The sequence below is a fragment of the Sinohyriopsis cumingii genome, chromosome 1 (assembly GCF_028554795.1).
Source record: "Sinohyriopsis cumingii isolate HCF-2022 chromosome 1, ASM2855479v2, whole genome shotgun sequence".
In the NCBI taxonomy this organism is placed as follows: Eukaryota; Metazoa; Mollusca; class Bivalvia; order Unionida; family Unionidae; genus Sinohyriopsis; species Sinohyriopsis cumingii.
This window is the reverse complement of record NC_142961.1, coordinates 124,254,021-124,270,068: the sequence shown is the minus strand read 5'-3', so window position 1 is coordinate 124,270,068 and position 16,048 is coordinate 124,254,021. Positions and strand designations below refer to the sequence as shown.

At 34.3% G+C, this 16,048-nt stretch overlaps 1 protein-coding gene across 2 annotated transcripts in view; it reads left to right on the top strand.

Moving 5' to 3' along the window:
• LOC149807807 (phenylalanine--tRNA ligase alpha subunit-like) overlaps positions 1-15,679 on the top strand; it is a 41,594-nt gene extending 25,915 nt beyond the window's left edge. Inside the window, exons 8-14 of one of the 2 annotated variants that reach the window (XR_016423505.1) lie at positions 2,224-2,308; positions 3,674-3,773; positions 5,437-5,605; positions 10,060-10,137; positions 10,441-10,555; positions 10,977-14,980; positions 15,251-15,679. Coding sequence is in view for 1 of the 2 variants with exons in the window: in XM_089970697.1 (XP_089826823.1) it covers positions 2,224-2,308; positions 3,674-3,773; positions 5,437-5,605; positions 10,060-10,137; positions 10,441-10,555; positions 10,977-11,091 (662 nt within the window). In the remaining variant the exon portion in view is untranslated. Of the gene's footprint in view, positions 1-2,223; positions 2,309-3,673; positions 3,774-5,436; positions 5,606-10,059; positions 10,138-10,440; positions 10,556-10,976 lie in introns of both variants that reach the window. The other variant, XM_089970697.1, reaches the window with a different exon arrangement.
• Positions 15,680-16,048: the final 369 nt, after the last annotated feature.

Here is a 16,048-nt window from a genome sequence, read left to right as displayed (position 1 = left end):
GCCAGCCCTCATGATTTTCACATGAATTTCACTTTTTCAGCAATTCGCAGATTCACGCCACATGCAAAAAAATCATGAATTCCCAAATTCTCAATTAATTTAAATCTTTAATAAAATAACCTATTTTCTGTTAAGCGCTAGTCGTGATATCAGCAGCTGCCGAAACAGTCTGATACAGTTGGTCATGATATTAGTGGAACTATGGCAGATTTGTACAAATGGCTGGTGGGGGGGGAAGGATTTTAGCATATTTTAATCTATATGTATAAGGGTAGTTTTGCAAATGCTTTTAAAAGAAACTGGGGCCTAACCGGAATTTTGCTCTGTGCATGCGCATCAAACACTAGTTTGAATTACCATTTGGCATCACATCTTGAAAATGTCTTCACCAACAAGGAAAAAGAAACGTATTGCACAAACAGGGAAGTTTAGTTGAGAATATACCAAAACTTGGCTGTACATTCAGCCATCAAACACCAATATACATCATGCTTTTAGGACGCAGTGTGCCACAAATTTTAGCATTGGGCATGGTGGCAGAGATGATGTGAGGAAGCCCATTGGTAGCAAAAAGCACACAGAGGTTAAAATAATTAAGAACTCTAAGCAGATTTCAGCTCTGGAATATTTTAAGCCATCAACAGAAAACCTGCAGGCTACCAACGCTGAAGCATTGTTTGTGAGTCTTCTTGTTGAACACAATCTACCTTTATCAGCTGAAGACCATGCTAAACATTTGTTCCGACAAATATTCCCGGACTCGAAGATTGCTTCATGAATTCATGTCAAAATTCACTAATATTTATCCCTATTTTCACTAATTGCAAGCCTGGAGGGTTGGCAACTATGCATACATCTATATATGTGCACTTATTTACATTGTTTATGACTTCTAGGGGTGGACAGTGATAACAGCTTCTTAAGCAGATGGTAGGAACAACAACAATAATAATAGTAATAATAATAATATGATATATATTATGTAAATATAATATAAAATCAATATGAATGTTTTTGTTTTTATGAACATGTTATAGTACTCTACTTTGATAGCAAAGAAATTATTTTAATATTGTTTTATGCCCTGTCACAGTACGTATGAATGTAGGTGGAAGGGTTGGTTGTTGTACAATGTCAGCACAGTGCTTGCTATAAATTGCCAATGGAAAGTTTACATTTTACTTTTTTTTTTTGAAAGAAATATTGTAAAGAGAAAATGTTGCAAGAGAAAAAACAGGCAAACGTTTCATTGTCAAGATGACATTAGTCTCAACTTTTTTTCTGTACAATTATTGTTATTTGCATTGGCTACTGGAGGCTATTAATAGCTTAATAGATGTGAATTATATAAAAAATTTCATGCCCTGGTTTATTATGCCTGCACTATCTGCAGACAGAGCATTCTGATTTAGTCCTCTCAGTATATTTGTCTGTCTGTCTTTGTCTGGGGGAAAAAAGCTTGTTTGTAAGAGCAATGAAAAACCTCTAGACATATATAAATTATATTTGGCAGATGTATTTCAGTTGGTATGCAGTTTATCTAAATAAATGTCCATGATAGTATATTTTTTTGTTTTGATTTTCTTACATTTTCCTGGCATTTTGCACCTGTATTTTCACTGCAAAACTAATACAAATAGGCAAATAATATTTGATGTAGATACATGAAATTAGGTCAACATGCTATTTGAGTGATTTGGGGATATTTGTATGTTTTTCTGATATTTGAAGATGCATATTTGTTTTCCATTTTTGGTACAATTTCAATAGCATGATTACACAGGCACCACTTGACTTAGATGGGGTATGGATCACATGGCTATGTAGCATGCATGTACATTTTTTTGAAACAAACTTTAGCAGGGATTTTGGACTTTTTTCTGGAGCTTTTTAATCGGCACACATTTAGTTAGTCTGTTACGATGTATGCTTCATCTAAAATATTTGGTAATTTTGTTTTAAAAGGAGCATTGTGTACATTTAATTTAGAATTCCCATTAAAACTCTTGCATTTCTTGCCACATGATTTTGGGTTCAGTCTGTTTTAAGGCTTATTCAGTTACCAATTAGCAATTATTTGTTAATACTCATTCAGTGACAATTATTTATTTTGAGAGGGTTTGATGAAGTGATTGCTTAGTAAGAAAAGATTTCATAAGGAATGCCTGCACCCTTTGGATCGTGTATTAAAAAAGTGCTGACTTGTACAATTTATTCTTTCAGATCCAGCTATGGCACATAAATTTCCTATGGATTATTTAGAAAAAGTGAAACATATCCATGAGAAGGGAGGTTATGGGTCACAGGGGTAAGTGGGGAATTAAGATTGTCATTTATTTCTTATTCACAGTTTAGGTTAAATAAGTTGAAAGGTCTGCCATTTTAGTTGCATAAAGATTTTCACTTAAAGACTTGTTGGCACTTTAAACAAATTTTGGTGTATTATAGTAAATTTACCCTAATTGCTGCCACTAGTAGAACCATGTTTGTATTCTTATGTCAAAATGATCTTGTTCAAGTTTGATAATGAATGAAATGCATGCATAATAATGAGTTGATCATGTTTCTGATTGGCAGAGTTTATTACCACTTTGGAGACCATAGTTCGGATCTAATTTTGATGAAACTTGAAGTTGAAATATTGCCTTATGTCAAGATTTTGGATGGGTTCGATAAAGAACAAGAGCCTTGTATATTAATGAAACAATTTTGCATCTCATTGGCTTAGCCTGTTACCACTTTGGAAGTCATATTTGTGATCTAATTTTGGACCGACTTGGAAGATATTCTGTCATAAAGATCAATGCATATTAGTGCAGTTGTCATGCATCTGATTGACTGGGATTTTTAGCACTCATGAAACCATATTTTTAATCTGTTGGGTTTATTGTCACCAAGATCTTGCATGACTTCGATTTTGAGAAAAAAAACTGCATATTAATTGTGCCCTCATCTATATAACTAATTGTTATGGAGATTTAGTGAAATAGGTAAAACTGGCATGATGCATAATATTAAGTTTGGAAGCTAGTTTACTTGAGATATAATTTCATGCTGCAACAAAAGCCTGCTTAGTGAAATGGATCAAATATTAAGTTATATAAGTTACATGAGCAATATATGGTCCACCTGGGCCTCTTGATATAAAACCTAGTTAATAGATGAATTCATTCCCGATCTATCAAGATCAACACCTTGAGCTGATAACATGATAACAGTCACTGAAGAATATGTAAAGTTGTTATAATATTACATAGACCCAGATCTGATAACCAATTTATGATCTTGCTCCAATAGTTGTTCATTAAATTCTTTTATGGTGGTGGTTAGTGTAATTATTGAAATCTGTTTTTTTTTAGTAGTGGTGCACTAAGATTTATTACAGTTTTTCCCTCACAAAAGTTTGACATTCCTGTTCTCCCAATCCCCACTTGCTTTTATTTCCTAGAATATCCTTCAGTTGAAAGTTACCTTATTTCTTTGTTTTCAAGTTATAATTCCAGCTTTACAAATGTTTTTCAGATATGCAATTATAATTTTCTTGAAACACATTTTGCACTGTAAATAATAAATTGAAATAAAATTGGAACAGATACACAGCAAACTAATGTTTACTGCAATTTTTTTTATTTAACATAGACTACTACAAGTTTATTATTTTACTCCAATGTAGGTACAGATACGACTGGAAGATTGAAGAAGCTAAGAAGAATATTCTTAGAACCCATACTACTGCAAACACTAGTAGAACTTTGTATGCATTAGCACAGAAGGTATATTATATTTCCCTTTTAAGGGAGAGTATTTATCTCCCTTTTAAGGCAAGGTATTTATTTCCTTTTTAAGGCTGGTATTTTTCTCCCTTTTAAGGAGTATAGTAAAACTTTTTGAGAGAGACCATCCCTTTTGTTAATAGAATTTGCTTTTTGAAGACTTGTAGTCTCACAAAAGAGGTCATAATATTTGATAACATAATTTATCTGTGAATAAACAATCTGGTCTTTAATGATAGATTACCTCCGAAATAGTTGTATTTCATGTCAGGTTTTACAATTATCTCAACAAAAATGAGAATTATATGAAAGGACAAAGCCCTCTTATTTTATCAAACATGTACAGACTTGATAGTTCTTATGTGCAACATTAACTCACAAAATTAATGTGTTGGAAGATTTTTGAGCCAGGTTTGAACTTTTGTAAGCTGATTATACCAAAATTTCATCTTAATCATTTTAAAATATTTGAGAAACTAATCGGTACCAGTATTTTTTTTTTTGAGACAAAAATTCATAGTATGATTGTACATAAATTTTCTCAACTATTGCTGAATAGTCCAAAGAGATTGGACAGTTGGGTTGTGTGTGTGATATATTTTGTCTTAATATTTTGTATCTACATGAATACCCTCATTAGAATATTCAAACCAAAACAGTATACTCCTTTGTGCATACCTGTAATGAGCTGTAAGAAGTTACCTCCCATTGCTGTCTGCCATGCATCTCATATAAGATAGAATTGGGACTGTATTTTTATATTGATATGTGCCAATATATCTGGTTTTGCCATCGATTGTAATTCTTTTGAATGAAATTTTGTGCATAAATAAATAATTACAGCACCTAACAAGTTAACATTTCGCAACAAATGTTCTTGTAACATTGTACTAGACGGATATAAATTTTGCTTTACTTTTCCCTAAAGGTTTAAATTGTCAGGCTTTACTTTGATTAATAATTTTATTAAATCCTAGTCAACAATTGTTGCATTGCATAGCACCCCCAACTTTTTGTTTTGGTGTGTGGTCATTTTCATTTCTCTGTGGCTTTTATTTTTTTACCCAGGCTGTCATTTGTCTTTCAGTCAAGGCCAAATCAGGCCTATTCACCTTGGCTACTGTCTGCAAAATGTGTATAGAGATAAATATATGATTGTGACCTTTTAATTAAAAAAGAATCTAGCTTTTCAGGATGCATTGGCCCAAAGTGCAACCTGAATTTGCTTTTTCTTTTCTTTTTTGCAAGAGATGACAATTTTTTAAAACTTTAAACTTAGAAATTTTATATAGCATGTTTATTTCATAAAATGAGGGATTTGCATCATTTTGTTATTGTTATGTGATGTGGTCTATCAAATTTATGACACTGTGGGTTGAAAGAAATCAACCTGAGGCTTGGTATTATATCTTCATTTCCTTGTTAAGACATTGTGATTGGACAAATTTTTTAACTATCATGCAGTGACCAAAACAAACATGCACAGTTTACATGAACTGTTTGTGTTATGAATTTGACTGGGATTTTATTATATGTGATCAGCAGTTATGGACCCCCAGGTACCATGTTATAATAGGGTGAGAGTTGTAATGTATTAATGAAAATTCAAAATATCTTGTTGATTAACATTGTAAGGGGTAATGCATGTATGTTAACATTTCAGACACCATTCAAACCAGGAAAGTTCTTCTCCATAGACAGGGTTTTTAGAAATGAGAGCCTAGATGCAACTCACCTGGCTGAATTTCACCAGATTGAGGGAGTTGTTATTGATTTTGGACTGACACTTGGTGACCTTATGGGATTCATGAATGAATTTTTCAAAAAACTAGGTACCATTTTTCTTTTTTGACACTTGCTTTCTAGTGTTGATGAAACTTTAACCATTAGTTTTCAGGTTTTTTTTCTTAATTCCTTCCTAAGATGGCAACATGTTGCCAAGATCGCATACCATATGTACTCAATACAAGTCCAACTGCAACCTGCACAGACCCAGATCTGCCATCGCAATATGTGCTGGCAGATCTGGGTCTGTTCAGTTAGTTAGGAGTAATCAGTAGAATGACAAACAATATAGACCATGATCTGCAGGCTCATAATACTTTGGTAGATCAGGATCTTTGTTGTTTGCAGTTTGACTCGACTTATAAGCATGTATAACAGTATATGGCATATATATATATATATTACCTTTGTCATGCGATAAAAGTCACACTTAATGGAAAGACAGAAGTATAGTTTCCTAACATATGATTGTATATAATATTGTTGGTATTCTACTGTTTGGATAAGTGCGCTCAGGTGAGCAGTCCAATTCACTAAGAGATGTCAACCATTCCAATTTTGATGGAATCATTCCTTTTTCTTTATGGACCATCAAAACTTATATCCGATTTCTCAGTCAAATAGCATTTTATCTACCGAACGGCAACTTAAAGACTTAGATGAGACCAGTAATAAACCACCATTTGGGTTTTATTTTACCACACCTTGTAGCATATAGACCAGAAGATGGTATAAGAAATCCTGTTATCATCGTTCCATCCATTTGTCCATCAGTCCATTCATTAGCACATCTTTGTTAATGTTACTCCTAAGATACTTGGAGGATTGCAATTAAACTTCAAAAATTCTTTGGTCTAATCCTCATTGGTGTTTGGTCACATTGACATGGGGTCTTCATCAAAGGACTTTTTGTGATGTTCGCTTGGTCCTAAATGAAAATGGCACTGACCTGATATCCAATAGGCCACCATGGCTGCTGTCTTGAAAATCTCATCATCATTACTCGTCCTAAATGGAGAATCATATAAATATGGGGGTTTCACAAGACTTATGATGTCTGTTTGGTCCATAATGAAAATGGTACAGATCTAAGATTCAGAATGGCTACCATTGCAGCCATCTTAATAAGCTTGTTATCACTTCTTATCCTAAATGGGAAGTCTCACTGAGATAGTTTTCATCGGAAGTTTCTTTATGTCTAGATAGGTCGAACTGAAAATGATGTCAGTCTGAAATCTAATATTGCCACTATGATATGGCTATGACATCATGTGGAGTCATCACAGTAGCGATTTTGGCAATTTTGTTATGGCCACCTCCAGAATGGATAGTCATATTGGCATTGGTTTTTTCACCAGATTGCTTATGATAACGTTGGGTTGGTTCTAAAGGAAAATGGAACCAATCTTACATTCAGTATGGCTACCACAGCAACTCATTTGAAAATCATGGTATTGCTAAAAATGAGAGATGGTTTCAGTGCCTAGTGGAAAAAAGGAGGTATGTTCTTATTATGAATTCCTGAGAATTATTTTGGGTCAGTAAAGCATCAGTCCCATTGAGGGACTCTTGTTTTACAGTTGGGTTGTTCTTAATTGGAGCAATCCTTCAAGTTGGAAAACTCTTTTTATACACCCATTAAAAGGCAGAGTATAAATTGTTTGTGAACAATAACTTTAGTCCTAAATCACAAACCAGAAATAATCTTTGTTTATGACTTGCACTTTATAAAAAAAAGAAGCCTGCTGATTTAGGGATCAAAAAGATGAAATGTCAGTGTCACTGTGACTTGAGAGCAAAAGATGGTGTTTGCATAATACCTTTAATTCTGGACCATATGACTTAACCAAAATTTCTGGAAGCAATGCTCTTTAGGCAAGGAAGAATGCTATTGAATTTGGGGTCAGAAAGTCAAAGGTCAGACCCATAGTGACTCCAAGAAAAATTTGTTTAAACTTTTGTTCTAAACGAATTTCTTTTGTCAAACACTTGTGGATGACTTGTACTTGGAGAGAAAAAGAAACTTTTAGATTTGAGGGTTTACAGGTCAAAGGTGAGTTTAAGTATAGTGATAAAGATAATAGTTTGTGCACAGTGCCGTATTTACCGTATATGTTGGGACACTGTATTTGATGGGACACCATAAATTAATTTTAAAAGTAATTTTTTTGTGCACTGTATGTTCTGGGACACATCGTTTTTTTTGAGTCATAAGCTGTGGGACACCATTTAAATCATTCGAAAATTACATCTCGGAAATTGCACTCCAACTGAAATTTTATTTTAAAAAATATAAAACTGTATACTTGACATAAAACTCTTCAATCCACTGCAGCAGCATCTCATCAACACAACCCTTCTCCTGCACACGTACGATCTATTCTTTTGGTACATGAATATATGTTTAGCTTTCTCATACCGTGAAAAAATGTTAGAGACAACACACAACCTGAAGCGGAAACTGCAAGGACAAAAGTCAGATGTTTTCAAATCTGCACTAGTCTTGCTAATTCTCACACTTTTGATGCCCATCTTATAGTCAGTCCATCCAGGAATGTGATCAAAGTACACTAGAGTTTTATCCATGTTAATGATCATATTGTCGGCGAAATGATCTATTCATCACGTGATTTTATTTTCCTCCAAATCTTCTGGATGATGCTGGGTCATCGATGTTCGCGCGCGAAGCATTATATTGTAAATTTAAAAACTGTTCCATTGTTTCAATTTATTTTAAAAAATGTCGTGAATCTCAAGTTAGCTTCCACATCTCGGCCGTCTTTGTTTATTCGAAGCTAAAATATAAAAAATCGGCACACGTAAAAGAATCCAAGTCGGCTTCTGAGGTCAGCTTGCTTTGCAATAAAATAATCTTTGTATTGATATCCTTTAAAAAAAAATTCGGCTTCCGAGTCCAAAGTCGGCTTCCGACGTCGGCTTGCTTTATGATAAAAATAACCTTTGTCTTTGATGTCCTGTCGGTAAGTTCAAAGAAGAAGTTTACTGTTGGCTGCCAGCTGTGTTTATTTACCACTAGGGCTTCTGTGTGCTTGGCATTTTTTGTAGTAATTATTACAAAGGTGCACTGATGTCTGCGGATAAATAGTAATGATACTTTTGTAACCCGCGCCGGTGAAAAGATTTTCACTTGCACTCAAGTGAATGTGTTTTTAAATAATGATTTTTCTTTTGCGAGATACTGTCACACAGTAGACCTGGATAAAAATTATTCTTGGCTATTTTGAACCTAACACCATACCATGCATGAATGGCAGTTGTCTTCAATATATCGGTTGATTATTTCCCTCGCATTTGTGAATTCATCGACATCTGTGCACAAAGCACTATACTGCGTCAAAATTTGTTCCACTGTTTCAATTTATTTTCAAAATTCCCATGAATATAATTGAAAAGGAACCCAAGTTTGCTTCCATATCTCAGCCATCTTTGTATGTTAAACAAACAAACAAAAAATATAAAAAAATCGGCTAACTTCACAAAATCCAGTCAGCTTCCGATGTCGGCTTGCTTTGCAATAAAATAACCTTTGTACTGATATCCTTTACCAGAAAAAGAAAAAGTAACCAAAGTCGGCTTCTGAGATCGGCTTGCTTTGTAATAAAAATCACCTTTTGTCTTTGATGTCCTGTCAGTAGGTTCAAAGAAGGAGTTAACTGACTGCTGCCAGTCGTGTTTATTCACCACCAGGGCTTCTTTGTTCTTTGTGTTTGGCATCTGTGGTTACAATTAATACAAAGTATCATTGACGTCTGCGGGTAAATATTAAGGATAATTTTGTAACCCAAGCTGGTGAAAAGATTGTCAATTACACTTAAGTGAATGTGTTTTCAAATGATCATTTTTGTTTGCGACATGCTGTCATACAGTAGACCTGGATATAATTCAATCTTGATTATTTTGCACCCAACACCGTGTCATGTGTGAATGGCGTCTTCAAGATATCGGTTGACTATTTCCCTCTTGTTTGCGATTTTGTTGGCTCCAGTTTTCAGTTGGATAACATGTTCAAACTTTGGAGCAGTGTGGTATCGGACATAATTGATACACGCTACAGTATGGAATCCTACGCTTACGGATTTCGTGGAAATATCTTATTCTTAAATGCACATGTTGAAAAAAGGAATAAATAACAACAACACAAGGTTAGTTTCTTTCTTTTTATTATCAATTCAACGTTTTATTTATCTTTTATTGCAACGTGCAGTGGGGTGGGGGGAAGCACAATGCAATACAATTTTATTTCATTTCTTAAGTCTTGGGACATATGACCAAAGTGAAAAAATGTTTCACCTTAAGTTCTGGGACAGGAAAAAAAATAATTATTTTATCGTGTCCCAACATATGCGGTAAATACGGTAACTCAGAGAATGTTCATGAAGCAAAATGTCCGGTAGTGTAATGTAATATTTAGGTTGAATTTCAGAAAAAAGTGTGTTCTTTTACATCTCTGTTCAGTTAAGGATTGTTGTTCATTTCACAGGCATACGAAAACTACGTTTCAAGCCGGCCTACAACCCGTACACTGAACCAAGCATGGAGGTTTTCAGTTATCATGAAGGTTTGTATTATTAATTCTTCACTAATTAATTCGGTCTTATTAGTACTTTTTTGAACAATTTTGGCTTTACATTTGTTGACTATTTGTTGACTTACTAATTGGTTTGATAGAATTCTTTTTTCTGTTGGTTATGTTTATTTATTAAGGAAGAAATACATTGAATCCAAAGATTCTGTGTCAAAATACCTTTGAATTTACCTTGGTAAAGAAAGCAGAAGTGTTTGTGTATGTATGTGTGCGCTTGCTTGCATTCATGCACATGCATGCATGCTTATATTACATCACAATGTTTCTCACATGCAGGCTTAAAAAAGTGGGTAGAGATTGGCAACTCTGGTGTGTTCAGACCTGAGATGTTGTTACCTATGGGATTTCCAAAAGGAGTTACAGCAATTGCATGGGGTCTATCAGTGGAAAGGTAATACTTTTTCAAACACATCTGTCATTTCTTTCCCTTGTATATATAAGATAAGCATACCTGGTAAATATAAATGTGCCTACTCGCTTTCCTCCAGTGTATACAAGTTAGATATTCGTGATAATGACCAACAATATTTGAAATTCTCACTCTTTGTTCCATGATTCCCTGAACACTTTATCTTTTTGAAATGATTTCAAACAAATCCTTTGGTTGATATGTATGAGAGAATGAGACATGATAAATCTAACAATGCGGAGATGATAATGTACCTGTTAGACTTAAGAATTAATAAACTGAAGTGTTGTTTGCCAAAGGAGAATGCTTGGCTTATTACATTTGTGTGATTAATTTGACTCTGACGTGCTTTTTCATCATGTAAAATTACACTTTGATTTTACTTTTTTATGTTCTTTTTCAGACCAACAATGATCAAGTACAGAATAGATAACATACGAGATCTAATTGGACCTAAGGTGGACTTGCAGATGATATACAATAATCCTATATGTCAGCTAGAGAAATCGGTGTCATAAAGGATGGAGCTCTATATCATACAACACAAGATTCACTGGAACTGATATAAAAATAAAAAAATTATGGCACACTGAAAAGTGTAAATTTGATCTACATGCATTCATTGCAGTTTGTTAGGAAATTTCAATAAGTGGTTCTGTATACATTTGCCATAGTATTGTGGTTTTTCAATAAATTATGCTGACTAAACCATAATTGTATTCCTTAGAATTGAGAGAGTAAATAACATTTTCAAGATTACTTAAGATTTTCTTGTTACTTTTCAGGTAAAATGTTTGAAACATTTTCTAGAATGCACATGCATTGAACTTGATGGGTATGATATTAATACTCCATCCCTTTAAGTGAAAGAGACATACTATAAAATCGGAAATCTTCATAAATTATTTCATTGGATTATTTTCATAAGTAACAAATATCCATGATATTAAATCTATGAAAGACATCCAGTTGATCCTTAATGAAAATGGTACCACCTGGACATTTGGTATGTCCTTGACAGTGACTGTCTTGAAAATCTTGTTATTGCTACTCCTCCTGAATGGATGATCATATCAACATTGAGGTGTCACTAAAATTTAATTTATGATGTCTAGTCAGTTATAAATATAATTGGTGCTGACATGATGTGTGATATGATCACCACAGCTGTCTCTTGAATGTGTTGTTATGCTGCTGAACAGAATGTCAAGTCAGCTTTCGGTTTTTACCAGAAGACGTCATATGATATCTTGTTGTTCTGCTCGAATATCCAATCTGACCAAAAAGAGCAGCCATCTTGAAAATCATATTACTCCATCTGAATGGATGGTTATATCAGCATGGAGTTTTTGTACAAGACTTTATGACATGTGGGTTGGTCCTTATTGAAAATGCTGCTGTTTTGACACCCAGTATGGTTACCATGGCAGCCATATTGAAAATGTTATCAGTCGTATTGGCAAGGAGCTTTCACAAGACTTTTTGTGATGCCTGCTTGATCCTAGATGAAATTGACCTACCTGGACATCCAGTATGGGCACCATGGTGGTCATCTTGAAAATCTTATCACTACTCAATCGAAAGTTATGGTTATATCAATATGATGTTTTCACTAATAGACTTCTTATGATGTCTGGTTGGTCCTAAATTAAAATGCAGTATGATCACTGCAGCAGCCATCTTCATAATCTTGTAATTGCTACTTCTCTTGAACAGGAAGTGATGTCAACTGGCATACTTCTTATGGTGTATATTTGGTTTTAAATAAAAGTTGTGCTGCTTTGATATCCAATATGGGCACCACATCAGCCATTTCGGAATGTTACCGCTACTTCTCCTAAATGGAAATTCATATCACTGGTGGGTTTTACAAAAAGACTTATTATATTTCATCAGTACTCAATGATTTGGTTCTTTATGGCACAGCAACGCAATTAGGTTATTTAGTGCTGAAACATTTGGAATAAAGTTCATTGCCCACTGACACACCATGATGGCTGACCCAGGCTGGTTTGATAGGATTCTAAACCCACACACTATTGGTTGTGAGTCTTGGATGCTAACAACTGAGCCACTGTGGTTCCAGTAATCAATGGAAATATTGTTGTTCTGACATCCAGTCATCTTGAAAACTTTGTAATCTGTGTTTTCTGTCAGTAACAATTCTCACCGTGTTCTCCAAAAGCATGGGGCATGGGTTTAATAATTAAATTGGGGACACATGTAGATTGATTTTATTTGTGTAACTCATTACTTGATTCACTTAAACTCTCCTTCTCTCAATACCACTTCAGCCATTGGGTCAGAAATTATATAGGGGGCAAATTTTTTTGGTTCAAATATCAATTTTAAAATTTGTTGTTATCACTTGTAATTTAAATCTTTAAAATCTCATCAGTATAGAGCAATTAACCACTTGTTTGGAATATGACACTATCACATACTCTTTTTCTCAGTATTACTCCTTTTCTTGGGTTCTTCCCCAGGGTGGAGTATTGGAGTTGAGACTGTTATTGAGGACACATTTTGGTCAAAATATCTGATGAGGTTTATAATGCAAGCACATTTTCGATTAAGTTCTTTGTGTTTTTTTCTAGACCAGAATAACTTATGAGATGGTCTAATGTCCATAGTTGATTCATTTATCCATTAGTACAGGTTTGATATTGCTACTCCTAAACTATTTGGAGGATTGATATGAAACATAATGCATTAATCTCTAGTCTCCTGAATGAAAACGATGCTACTTGAACAGCCCTATCAGCTATCTTTAGAAACTTGTTATGAATGGAGCATCATGTCAATATGAGATTTCTTAAAAATACTTCTTAAGATATCTAGTGGGTCCTAAATAAATATGGCGCTCATCTGGGCCACCACAACAGCTATCTTTAAAATGTCATCACTGTTGAACAGAATGCCAGGCTATCAACATCTGGTTTTCACTAGAAGACTTCATATGATGTCTAGTTGGGCTTAAAAGCAAATGATGTTGAGCTGATAACCAATACAGTCACTAATGGGTGATTTTGACTGCAATGCATGCGATTTTATTCCATTGTACGTGTTTATCCTCACGATCTTTTGCCCTACTTTGTGTTAAGGACACATTTATTTTTCCTTTCTTAGATAACTCGTCGCTTCTCTTATCATTCATTGCTTTATTTATAAAACTGCAGTTGTAATGGCAATATATTTGTATTAGCTATGGATAAACTAATTTCGTGACAAGTATGGACACTCAGTGTATGATGTACCTGAACACCTTTGATATTTTAAACAAAACACAAAATAATGGGTAGCTCCCTATTTGAAATAAAACTTTTAAAAAAAGCCTTATCCCAAAATTAGAAATTTATGGCCTTGTACTTTGGTCAGGTGTAATTGTCTTGTCACATGCTTTCACTGTGTGCCATTCACCAGTGATAGTGTCATGTGATAGCAATAATAGGTATATCACTGGGAACCTTTAGTTTGAGTTGGGTTCAACAGGCTATCTATGCCATTCCAGCTTTCAGAGTAATTTATCAGTTTCTTCACAGTCATGTTTCCAGGCCATTGCTCAACCTGATTGCTGCCCAGCAATCATGCTTCTACTTTCTTATTGTCATGTTTGGTGACAATCACAGGGAATTACTGATGAGGGATCTGCTGTCACAGAACAGAGGTTTGCTCTTGCACAGTGCTTCTAAAATTCTCCACCTTTATATCTGGATTATGCCAAATGATGTCTCCACCAGGACAGTTTTTTTTTGCGAGCAAGGTTCCCAAATGCATCACCCAAGATAGAAAGCAATTGACATACTATGTGTACAAAACCAAGCGAAAAATTTGTTCTAATTGGTACAGTAGGAAATGCATTAATCCTATCTGCTCCCCTATAACTGCAGTTGAAGATTTGTTTTCTTTTTCTCTTCGAGGAAAAGATTGCTCAGTGTCCATTTTTAGGAGCAATAGAGTAACCCTCTTCACTATTCATGAGTTCTCTATAGGTGCACACAGAGTTAGATCAGTATCTTGCAGAACTCGTGCAGCACTTGGAGCTCCTGAGATCAGCTCACACTCTTTAAAGCTGAGCATGAATCTCACTAGTGTACTTTGGACATCCGTATGAAAACCTTACCCTTTAAACAGCCCTCATTCTTTTCTAGCATCAGAGAAAGCATGAAATTCATATCTTTGTAGTTGGAAAGGATAGTGTACAGTTTAGTGATAACTATAACTTGGTTTTCCTGGGTTTATGGGCAAGAATCGGCTACATTTGGTACTGTTTAAATACCCATTCTAAATGATATCTGCAGAGGATGATCGTGATGCTCCTTTGCCCAGTTGAAGCTTGATGTTGCTAAGTAAAAAGAGAGGGCCATAAGCATCTTTTTCTCCCTTTGAAAGGTACCACTACTAAAGGTATCGCTACTAAAGGTATCGCTACTAAAGGTACCACTACTAAAGGTACCACTACTAAAGGTACCACTACTAAAGGTACCGCTACTAAAGGTATTGCTACTAAAGGTACCACTACTAAAGGTACTACTACTAAAGGTACCACTACTAAAGGTATCGCTACTAAAGGTATCGCTACTAAAGGTACCACTACTAAAGGTACCACTACTAAAGGTACCACTACTAAAGGTACCGCTACTAAAGGTATCGCTACTAAAGGTACCACTACTAAAGAGCTTATCAATCATGTGAAAATCAAAGCTCATGATGTTGGGATTATTACTTCATCTTAGTCCCTTTTTAACCGTTCTTTGTCTATGGATTTATATTTTATATTTTTCCTATGTAGAATTATTTATCTTACATCACTCTTTAAACTGCTTACATATTCTATGAAGAAATTATTTCATAATAGGTTTACATGTCAGTAAATAAATAATTCTTTTTAAAGTGCAATGTTCCTGTGAAAATTCAACTGAAAAAATCTTCCAAAGTGCTGTTTTTTGGTTCCTATGTTTTCAGGTTGTGAAGCTTTAAAAGAAAAAGAAGAAAACTGACCAATTTTTCCCATTCCACATTCTCTCTCTCTCTCTATATATATATATCTATCAATCTTTTTTGATTCCATCCAGCTTGATTAAATCATGACAAATCTATATTAAATCTTGTTCTTGTTTTTTCTTATATAAATACATGTGCACATACAGTTCTTTTGTTTTGTTTTGTTTTGGCATTGAAGGATTTTTTCAGTTTTGGATGATAGTGACGCATACTGATTGCTGATTGTACATACAGAGATGTGTCGCTTGTTATGAGGCGATGCTCTTAAAATAAGTAACAGAAAAGAGTGAAAAGCATCAAGATTTGTACAATTCAACACATAATTTATTTTCTCTAGAATACAAAATGAAAATATAAAAAAAAGAATCTTCTGGAAACTTCTTAATGTTTATACAATAAAATAAAAGTTATAATTAGAAGGTCGGTTACTAAAATTATAATATATAACCTGGACTATGCCTGATAAATTGT